At 34.9% G+C, this 11,530-nt stretch overlaps 1 protein-coding gene across 2 annotated transcripts in view; it reads left to right on the top strand.

Moving 5' to 3' along the window:
* The window catches only part of dis3 (DIS3 exosome endoribonuclease and 3'-5' exoribonuclease), a 61,927-nt gene that overhangs the window by 14,251 nt on the left and 36,146 nt on the right, over positions 1–11,530 (top strand). The window contains exons 5-9 of one of the 2 annotated variants that reach the window (XM_039745335.1): positions 1,264–1,431; positions 3,393–3,551; positions 7,156–7,269; positions 7,816–7,860; positions 9,047–9,184. In XM_039745335.1, the coding sequence (XP_039601269.1) occupies positions 1,264–1,431; positions 3,393–3,551; positions 7,156–7,269; positions 7,816–7,860; positions 9,047–9,184 (624 nt within the window). The remainder of the gene's footprint in view (positions 1–1,263; positions 1,432–3,392; positions 3,552–7,155; positions 7,270–7,815; positions 7,861–9,046; positions 9,185–11,530) is intronic. The other variant, XM_039745336.1, reaches the window with a different exon arrangement.

The following is an 11,530-nucleotide window of genomic DNA, read 5'->3' as shown; positions in this document are numbered from 1 at the left end:
TGACATTTTTTATCGTAACAACCAACGATTTATACAGGAAAATAATGACTATTAACAAGGTTGCCCAAACTTTTGCATCCCACTGTATATACAGTATATATACACACACACATCATACATACACACACTAGGTGGCTTTGCCCCCTACTCGCTTTGCTCGCCAACCCCCATTCTTGTGCTGCGCGCTAACTTCTTTGTGGTTCTGCCGCTCATGTATGGGAATGTGGATGTAAAATTTACTATTTTACATTACAGTGAGTATTTAACCATAGTAAAAAATATTAAAACGTAATCATTTGAATGTAAATTATGTTTCAAGTTGCGTTAGAGTTATTCATTGCGTAATATTATTTTGTTCTGTTTGGCTTTGAAATTAACACGTAAATTTACACTTTTACTGTAAAACTTAAGTAAAAGCAATTTTTTGAATAAAATCTTTGTCAATATTGCATTGAATTGTGATTCTATGTTTGGATTTTCATCGTGACAATGCCACTTATAACTGCACGTGATTGAATTTAGTTTCTTTCTCTCTATTAAATAAAACAACTTTTTCGAATGTTTGGCTATGAAATTTGTAAATTGTCTTTGCAAAAGCTATTCCAACGGGAAACTGTTAACATTTTAATACAAATGGCATATCAAGATCTCCTTTGTTGTCTAATGTTATCCCCTGAAGATGTTCTACATTACAACCTTCTTTCTAAAGTAATTAATGTGGCGGAAGACCGGACGGTGTTAACGGTTGTAAATATTCTTTGGAATATTGTAAGCTGATGTTTTCATCTTCCACACGATCACCTCCAACTGTTTCAGCATAGTCTATTGATACGCATTTAACCAATTTGCAGTGTAACTGATCGTCATTTTTAGCGTTCGTTCTTTTGACTTAATTTTTTCTCAGTGTACACATATTTACTGTTGATTACCCTTCGTGATGAAATTCTTCAGTAAGATTTGGAAATAATATGTCTTCTTTATTTGGGAACTTAAAGTGAGGAAAATGTTAAAATTTATAAGAGCTGAAAGTGCAAAAACTGTGTCTGTAAAAAGCATTCACACAAAAGATGAGAGTACCGTGTGCGTGGGTTTCTATGGTTGAGAGGAGGCATGACTTGAAAACATCCCATGGTCAAAAGTATCGACTCACGGGACTTGAAAAAATCTTCCAAATATGTCTTGTTTCCTGGCTGGATTTTTAATATATATATATAATTTTTTTTTTTTTTAACATTTCTGCTGTTTATTTGTTTATATTTTCAGAATGAAATTGAAACTGGTAGAATAATCTTTCAAGAACATTTGCAGCTGTCTAGACTACAGCAGGGGATCAAGTCTGGTACTTACTTGCAGGGAACATTTCGGGCCAGCAGAGATAACTACTTGGAAGCCACTGTGTGGGTCCATGGAGATAATGCTGAAAATCAAGAGGTAAAATAAGTTATTTGACAACCCTATAAATTATTTGTATGTGGGGGGTTAAAAGTAATACAGTATACTGTATCTGATTTTGATTAATCTGGTCAGTTTGTGCAATTTTGTGGTGCAACTGTAAATTTGTTATTAAAGTAATTGTTAGCTGACGCAATCCATCCATTAATCTGCTAAACCTACTTTTTCCTGAGTAGGATTGCAGGGGAGCTGGTGCATTTTCATGGCAAAAAAGCTTTCATTATTAACACTTTTATCTGTTTATGGAATTGGTTCAAAATGAAAAAAATATCTGATTTATGCTCGCTTTCAGAGCGATGATGTTAAACCAGTTGCAGATGTTTATAACCTATTGTGTCTCTTATTTGAATGAGACATAATGGCCAGCTAATCCCCTTTTAATACAGGATAATTTATAATATTTATACTGAACTTTTGTATTCTTCTTTTGATTGTAATGATCACTGCTGCAGTTGTTTGTCCAAACAGTTGTCCATTTTCTAACCATCGACATGTAATGTGTTAATGGAAGCACATAATTATAGAGATGTGAAGTTTAGGGCTGCTGAAATGGAATACTTATATTGTGCCAAACATGGTAATAGCGCAACGAATACATATTTTGATGGTACAGGAGCAAATGGAAAGTAGCTGTCATTAATGAATAATTATCACTGTTCAATTCAGCTGTTGAATTAGTATACACTCATAAGTAATGGCAAAATCAGTTTTGTAATGTAGCTTGAACAAAAGAACAAAGTCTGTTTTGCAGGAATTCTGACATATTCTTAAATTGAAAAGTTACATTTATTAATACATTTTATGCATAAAGGTAACCTTAAAGTTCTTACAAATCTAAACATGGAATAAACATTTTGGAAAAATAAAGCATCAGGAGTTGGTAGCATAAGAAACTGAATTAATCTGACTTGTTTGTTAAATGTTAGTTTTCGTCAATTTTTTTTTAACCAACTACAGACTGCTCCATATACTGACAATCCCTCAATATCAAATGTCGCAAACATCAAAAAAGAGATTTTTATGAGAGTTATGATTTGAAAAGTGTTCTATTACAAAAACAGCTTTAAAAACATTTTGTAATTGAAAATGTCCTGAATTACTTAGGTATTCAAAAATGTGCATGGCAATGACGTAATATTTGAATCTGTTTTGTATTGGTTTTAAGCTGTGTATGTCAGTTAATAGAAACTGTAAGCGAATAAATTTAGTATGTGCACATAAGTTGTGTAGTCTGTAATGATCATGTTTATAAATACAACATTGAAATTCCCCAAATCCAAAAAAATCTTCACATTTGTTATTACTCTGAGGGGAAATCCCACCCCTTCCCTGCCTCACATAAAATTAAAGCTCTGAGCTGTATATTTTGTGGTACTTATAATTATGAATTTTCTTTTTTCTCATTTTTATTCCCTATGAAATAATACTTTTTCATACATAAACAAAATTAATTATGAAATTTTTCATCAGTATTAAAAAGTTCAGTTACCCTGAAAGTCACCACAAATCATTCTTTTTCTATGTAATTAGTGCTAAGTAATGAAAATAATTTAGGAAATGCGTGTTTGTGTGTGTGTCCTGCGGTGGGTTGCACCCTACCCAGGATTGGTTTCTGCCTTGTGCCCTGTGTTGGCTGGGATTAGCTCCAGCAGACCCCCGTGACCCTGTGTTCGGATTCAGCGGGTTAGAAAATGGATGGATGGATGTTGTAAAGTTTCTATGTCTTGTTTTGTAATAGTGAAATTCTTTAAAAACCTTACAATACTTCATAGTATGTCGTTTATACTTCACATGACATGCTGTACAAAATTTGTTTTGCTCTTGTATACTTTTTAAAATGGTGTTCAGAAATAAGAATACAGGATATATTTAAAAGAAAATAAGAAATAAATTATGGTACTGTCTGTTTTAGAAAGGAACTCTGTTTTCTATGTGTTTAGATTCTTATCCAGGGTCTGAAGAATTTAAACAGGGCAGTACATGAAGATATTGTTGCAATTGAATTGTTTCCCAAAGACAAGTGGATGGCACCCTCGTCAGTTGTGCTTGAAGATGAAGGCACAGCAGAAGATAATAGCGATGATGATAAAGAAAAAATTGTAAGTCAGAAAAGTCTGTGTTGGTAAACTTGCCCTTTTTATATGATGTTTTTTCTGTAACTGTTGTTACTTTATTAATATATGTTTACAGCAGGAAGCAGGGAACCAAATGAAAACACTAAAAATTAATCTTTAAAAGGTTTATTAATTGTATTATCGTGGTATTTCCTTCTACTTTATCTGTTTTCTTTAAGGGTAAGTGTACTCGTCAAGTTTGTTATCGGGTTGCTCTACTGTTGCACTTTAAGATTAACACACACATACATAGTGTGGTGTGAAGGTTGACCCTGACACAGACAGGCAGACACCATCATTGTCACCCCAACACACCTTTATTTACACTAATATTTACAGTAAGTGCACCACCAAACCCCCAAAGTCCTGGCCACACAATGCCTTTCTCTCACTCTCTTCAGGCCGCCTCCTTGCCTTCTCCAGCTCAGTCCTCTCCAATCCCGACTCTCGCCCTGAATGAAGGGAGGCGGCCCCTTTTATCCACACTCGGATGAGCTCCAGATGCTCCCCGGCAATCTCCCACTGACACACCCCAGTGTGGCGAAAGTTCCGGCTGTTCTCCCGGAAGCTCTCCGGGTGTCCCTGCTTCTCTTCCCCCCAGCACTTCCTGGTGTGGCGGAAGGGCTGAGGTCCAGGGTCCCCAAGGCATTGGGGCGCCTCCTGGCGGTGACCACGGGGCCCCTACAAGCAACCAGGAAGGCGGCCCCCACGTGATCCCAGATGGGCACACGCCCACTTCCGGTCCTCCAAGGAGTCCTGGCCGGGTCGTGGCCCCTGGCACCCTCGACAATAGATATACGCACACACACACAGACCCTAACCACAAAAGTACCATATGATTAACACATGCATAGTCTGCTTTCCCTAGTACTCCAAGAGACTTACTTGCAGTGCATCTGGAAAGTATTCACAGCGCATCACTTTTTCCACATTTTATGTTACAGCCTTATTCCAAAATGGATTAAATTCATTTTTTTCCTCAGAAGTCTACACACAACACCCCATAATTACAACGTGATAAAAGTTTACTTGAGGTTTTTGCAAATTTATTAAAAATAGAAAAACTGAGAAATCACATGTACATAAGTATTCACAGCCTTTGCTCAATACTTTGTCGATGCACCTTTGGCAGCAATTTCAGCCTCAAGTCTTTTTGAATATGATGCCACAAGCTTGGCACACTAATCCATGGCCAGTTTTGTCCATTCCTCTTTGCAGCACCTCTCAAGCTCCATCAGATTGGATGGGAAGCATCGGTGCACAACCATTTTAAGATCTCTCCAGAGATGTTCAATCGGATTCAAGTCTGGGCTCTGGCTGGGCCACTCAAGGACATTTACAGAGTTGTCCTGAAATCAATCCTTTGATATCTTGGCTGTGTGCTTAGGGTCGTTGTCCTGCTGAAAGATAAACCGTCGCCCCAGTCTGAAGTCAAGAGCGCTCTGGAGCAGGTTTTCATCCAGGATGTCTCTGTACATTTCTGCAGTCATCTTTCCCTTTATCCTGACTAGTCTCCCAGTTCCTGCCGCTGAAAAACATCCCCACAGCATGATTTTGCCACCACCATGCTTCACTGTAGGGATGGTATTGGCCTGTTGATGAGCAGTGCCTGGTTTCCTCCAAACGTGATGCTTGGCATTCACACCAAAGAGTTCAATCTTTGTCTCATCAGACCAGAGAATATTGCTTCTCATGGTCTGAGAGTCCTTCAGGTGCCTTTTGGCAAACTCCAGGCAGGCTGCCATATGCCTTTTACTAAGGAGTGGCTTCCGTCTGGCCACTCTACCACACAGGCCTGATTGGTGGATTGCTGCAGAGATGGTTGTCCTTCTGGAAGGTTCTCCTCTCTCCACAGAGGACCTCTGGAGCTCTGACAGAGTGACCATCGGGTTCTTGGTCACCTCCCTGACTAAGGCCCTTCTCCCCTGATCGCTCAGTTTAGATGGCCAGCCATCTCTAGGAAGAGTCCTGGTGGTTTCGAACTTCTTCCACTTACGGATGATGGAGGCCACTGTGCTCATTGGGACCTTCAAAGCAGCAGAAATTTTTTCTGTAACCTTCCCCAGATTTGTTCCTTGAGACAATCCTGTCTCGGAGGTCTACAGACAATTTCTTAGACTTCATGCTTGGTTTGTGCTGTGACATGAGCTGTCAACTGTGGGACCTTATATAGACAGGTGTGTGCCTTTCCAAATCATGTCCAATCAACTGAATTTACCACAGGTGGACTCCAATTAAGCTGCAGAAACATCTCAAGGATGATCAGGGGAAACAGGATCACCTGAGCTCAATTTTGAGCTTCATGGCAAAGGTTGTGAATACTTATGTACATCTGCTTTCTCATTTTTTTTTTATTTTTAATAAATTTGCAAAAATCTCAAGTAAACTTTTTTCATGTTGTCATTATAGGGTGTTGTGTGTAGAATTCTGAGGAAAAAATGAATTTAATCCATTTTGGAATAAGGCTGTGACATAACAAACGTGGAAAAAATGATGCGCTGTGAATACTTTCCGGATGCACTGCACTTGAACAACGTGCGATGTCTTACATATATCTCAGACCTAAATATTACCTTTGATCTCCAAGAATATATTCAAACATACAAAGACTCAACATCCCTGAGTATAGGCCATTTATCATTTACTTTAACGCACTGTTCATTACTGTCAGACATCTTCATCCACAGCTCGATAAACCTTGCAGCTTGGATCATATTGTACTTCCTCACTGCTCCAGCTACTCAAAGAAATTAATTTAACTTATTCAATCACTCTAAATATGAAGACAAAGTATAGAAAGTTAAAAGCAGCATGGTATTTATTACATGAATAATAATACCAGTGGAGAAAAACATAAAAGAAAATGATCTAGTAGTCGCAGTTGTTCATTAGATGCTTTTCTGACGATCAGATGGAAACGGACGCACGTTGCCGACGCCCTCTTCTGATGTCGCTCTGTTTTATTCATTAGGGACCTCTTCGTTCATAATGTCACTCTTCAGACGAGGCATATTTATTATAAAATTTTATGCTGGGGGATACACAACACATGATTGTTGCATACACCTGACTGGCTGGCTGTCAATATGATGGATGAATTTTGCTTAGATTCCTTAATTCTTGAGCATGTCCATTTTACCCAATCAATAAAATTTTTGATGTTGCTTAGTACTACTGGCATGTCTTCCTTTCCTAGGCTATAAACCAATTTACAACTTGTTGTCCCAGATCTCATGTTTTAAAGTAAACAATAGCCTGAGGCATCTTCTGAATTACTGGTCAGTTCAAACAAATGATACTGTGATTTAGGAAAACAGATTGCCTTTGATCTTAACTGCCCATGCAAATATTGAGTTCATCTGTTGTTTTGTCTTTAACAAAATATAATGAAAATATAGTCCACAATTTACAGATTTTGTACACCACATCATTAACTTAAAGCAAAAAGGAAATACTGTTAGTGATTACATTAAATTACTTTAACTATTAATTTTATTTATGATAGAAAAAATGTTGAAATACTTTATTGGACAGTTCAAGAGAGAAAATTTAGTTAACTGATTCTGTATAATTTTCTTTAACTTTTCAGCTAAAAATGGAGGTACAGGAAAGTATGCTGAAGCCTACTGGAAGAGTTGTTGGCATCATTAAGAGAAACTGGAGACAATACTGTGGAATGCTGTCAAAGTCACAAATCAAAGAGGTAAAGTAACATTTTAGTAAAATGTACATAATCATCACTCAACTTTTACCCAGATGCTTTATTTGCAATATTTTAAACAAGTGAAAAGTATATCTCCTTATTCCTTATTTATATTGCTTCGTCAAATAAAAATGTGACATGAACTAAAGAAAAAATATCTCTACACTGTAAATTGGAAAAAAATTTAAAGAAATACTTAAGTTGGAGCTGTAATATAATCAAATATCCACCAATATAACAAAGCATGTTTTATTTTTGGCATATGATAATAAAAATGGTGTTGTATGTTTATAAGAAAATTAAAAAGGTTAAAATACCGAAATGTCATACCTGAATCTTTTTTTGCCAACACTGGCCTATCTGGTTTGACCTGACCTTGGTTGTATTCAGCCAAAGTGTGCCTAGTTTTTCCAGAGATTTCAGTTAATCAAACTTAAGCTCATTTTTATTTTTAAATGAAAATAGTGCTGTACTGGCTGTAAGCATATTAAATGCTATGTTTATGTGCCCTAAGTAATATGGTAATTATGGCTCTCTTTGATGCAGATTACACATGAGCACTGCTACTGGTGCAAGCTACCAGTGAAAAAGGTTTGTCACCTGAATTCAGAGTTGTGATGTAACCCTTACCTTTTGCCATTTTGCAGAAATGCAGTTTTGGTATCATATTATATAAGATGTGATGGCTTCTATTTTTCACAAAAAAAGACAGCTTACCTTTTAATTTATTTTTGCTTTAGTACATGTGAACAAAATTAAATTGGGAAAAGTGTAATATCGCAAATGGTAACTATGAAAACTCCATAGTACAATAAAAACCAAACAAGACAAGGGTACCAGTGCTTTAAGATGTAATATCTGTATTTTCAATTCATAATATTTTGATTAGATTTAAGGGACTAGCTTCCTTCTATATACTGTAACTATAAAATATATCCCCTTCGGTTCATATGATTTGTCATGTTTAGTTATCTAACACTACTGTTCAGAAAGGTGAGGTAACTTGCTGATTCCAGTTCCTCTTTATTGCCCTAAACCCTTAATGTCTGCCAGAGCAGTATTTTCTCTACTTCTTTATATATAGATTATAGATTGTAATTTTTAGTATCTATCAATTTATTTTAGCATTCATTTGCCTAGTTTCATTAAGTATATTCCCTAATAAAAGATATTTTTTTCAGGGAGCATAGGCTAATAGATAGAGGCTTTGTTTAAGGAAAACAATTGATAATGTAACTGGAACAGAATTCTGTTTCTTGTTGCTGTATTATCTTACATCTTGCATGCTTAGATTTTTCTTAAGGTTTTTTTTCCTCCTTCCAAAGATGAGTGTATTGACTGGGTATTCTAAACTGGCTCCTTTTCTCTGTCTCCATGAGTGAGCCATGTGATGGATTGGAACTCCAGCTAGGGGTTGGCTCCTGTCTTGCTTGCAACTAATGTTGCTTAGATAGCCTCCAACTACCATGACCTTGAATGGGATATAACAAATGTAAGAATGTTTTTATGTTAGGGAAAGATAAACATAAAGGATGAACAAATGTATGTTGATTTGCAGGGTCAAACTATGGATTCATATTTTACATGCCATTTACTGTTTCTCCCACACATCTAAAGGTTGACAAGTTTTAAACTACTGACATAAGTAAGGTTCATGATATATTTTTTCATGCTGAAACCTCAGTTTAGAGCAATTTAAAGCAAGTGGATGGACAGTGTGAACCTGCCTGATAAAGTCATTATAATAGGTTGTAATTTTTTTTTTAATCATGTAAAGGCAAAGAAGCATTTGTTTACACCAGCAGACCGTAGGATCCCTAGAATACGAATAGAGACCAGACAGGCCTCAACATTGGAAGGACAGAGGATTATTGTTGCAATTGACGGATGGCCTAAAAATTCCAGATATCCAAATGTAAGTGTACTGTATATTTGTAATAAAATATCTGTGTGTGACTGAAAATTTGGTAAGTTGCATAAAAATTATGGGACAACAAACTAATTAAATTATGAAAATAATAACTTGAAATCAAATATAAGTAAAGTATATTAGTATGAATTAAATTACCATTCATGGTTATGCCAGTGAAAGCACATTAGAATGTGGTTACCGTGTATCTGTTTTTTTGATATACTTCACTTTATGTTTGACAAATTTTATCTTTACTAAAAAATGCACCATTTATTATTTTTATTTTGGCTAAACATATCATAATAATATTATGTGCATTATAAATATTATAAAGTTTTAACTTGTTGATTCTTGATATATTTGGTGCCTATAAGGAGTAAAAGTTAATTTAATCCTTTTTAGATATGGATAACAATGTTATTTTGCATCATTGTGTGTGTGTGTGTGTGTGTGTGTGACATTTCAACTCCTATTTGAGGAATATCTTCCCTGCTTGGTTGAGAAGTCTAAAAGGGAATGGATTAAAGTCTGAGTAAGGCTAGGTGTTAGTTTACTACTGATAACTATGCTACCAAAGATTATGGATGAAATTGATAATTATACTCTGGAAATTTTAATTTAAAGGGACTCTAAGGATGAATAAACTATAGGAACCCCCGAATTAGCTACTACAAATGTTACAAATATTTGATTAAATCCTGTTTATAGTTAGACTGCTAGTTTTATTGAACATTTCTTTGTACCATACTCCTTCCCTCCTGTTCCATTCTGTTACCTGATTTCTATTGGTTTTCAATGGAGAAAGAAGATTTTTGCCAGTCCTTAGGTGGCTTTTTCAAATTTAGTGCTGTCGGACAGTCCTCTGGAAAGAAAGGTCTAGATTCATATCCAAATTATTAGCATTATAAATTCTAACGCAATGTTAAAAATTTATTTTGGATTTCATTTGAAAATACTTTTTTTAATCAGAGAATATTTTTTAAAAATAAAACATCACTTCTGTCGGGCTAAAATGTTGCATTCACCGATGTATGCATAAGTCACAGCTTTTTAAATTTTTATTTTATTAAATTTGCCATTGTCTAATAACTTGACTAAAAAGTGTTACTGCACATTTATAAAATTACATTTACATCATATTTCTAGTATTTGACTTTTCATACTTAGATTTGTATTCATCAAGTATTCAGATCCAGCATTTTACACTTTTGTAGGATGTGAAGATAGGTTTTGTACAAAACAAACTGTACTCTGTTATTTAGTCATGTGTTTTAAAAGGATTACCTGTAACTGTAATAAAAGTGCTAAAGTCTTAGCTTGGTAAGTTTAATTGCTGATTAGTTAAATTCTTTTTTTTTTGCATTTTTTTTTTTGCATTTTATTGATTTTTTTAAAATCAAATAACATTCCAAACAAGCAAGTCAAGTTAAACAAAATTAGATTTGAAGCAAATCAACCCTGGTTAGTTAAATTCTGTACCATGTGTAAGTTAGAATATTGAACTGAATTTTATTTGATTTTTAAAAGTATGAGGTGTTATGGAAGCAAGCTAGTTAGTCCTGCTTGATTACATCTCTAGCCGTCTGGTTTCAGTTGTACTGCCTACAGATTTTACACTGTTTACCTGTGTTTGCACAGGTTTTGCCAGATACTCTACCTTCTTTCCACATTGCAAAGACATATAATTTAGGTCAGCTGAGAAATCTAAATTTGACCTCACGGTGTGTGTATGTGCATGTCATACTATGTCATCTGCACAGCTGATTGTTTCCTGGTGCTGTTAGGATGATAAACTGTGGCTCTACCAACACAAAACTTTGAATAAGTAGGTTCTATTAATTATTAAAAGCTACCAGACTAAGTGCAGCAGGGACAATGGGATAAAACAAGGAGACTTAAGGTGGAAAGAAAATGGATAATACAGTTGAATACCTATGTCCCAATGGGATTAAATGAAAAATAAGAAGAAAGAAAAGGTTTTTAAATTTTAGTGTATTTATTGGATAATTTATTAGCAAGGCCTTATTTATTTATTTAGGTATTCATTTAAGTATTTATTTATTTTAGGGTTGATCTATTTTGAAAGAATAATTTTGGGGGGGAATTATAAAATATAACATTTTAAGAGGTGGGGATTTTTATGGGGGAATAGCTCTTTTTTAAAATTTAATTTTAGAAAGCTATTAATTTTATGGACATTGGTTTTATTGATGTAAGTATTATTAATAGTTTTTAGGGGAAATCCAATTTATTGAATTAATTATTTCAAATATTTTATAACAAAAGAATAATTATTTTTATAAAAAGATTATTTAATCATCTATTTATATTGATATATTTATATATTTT

The sequence above is a fragment of the Polypterus senegalus genome, chromosome 2 (assembly GCF_016835505.1).
Source record: "Polypterus senegalus isolate Bchr_013 chromosome 2, ASM1683550v1, whole genome shotgun sequence".
Classification (NCBI taxonomy): Eukaryota; Metazoa; Chordata; class Cladistia; order Polypteriformes; family Polypteridae; genus Polypterus; species Polypterus senegalus.
The sequence above is the reverse complement of the archived record's forward strand: the minus strand, read 5'-3'. Positions and strand labels throughout refer to the sequence as shown.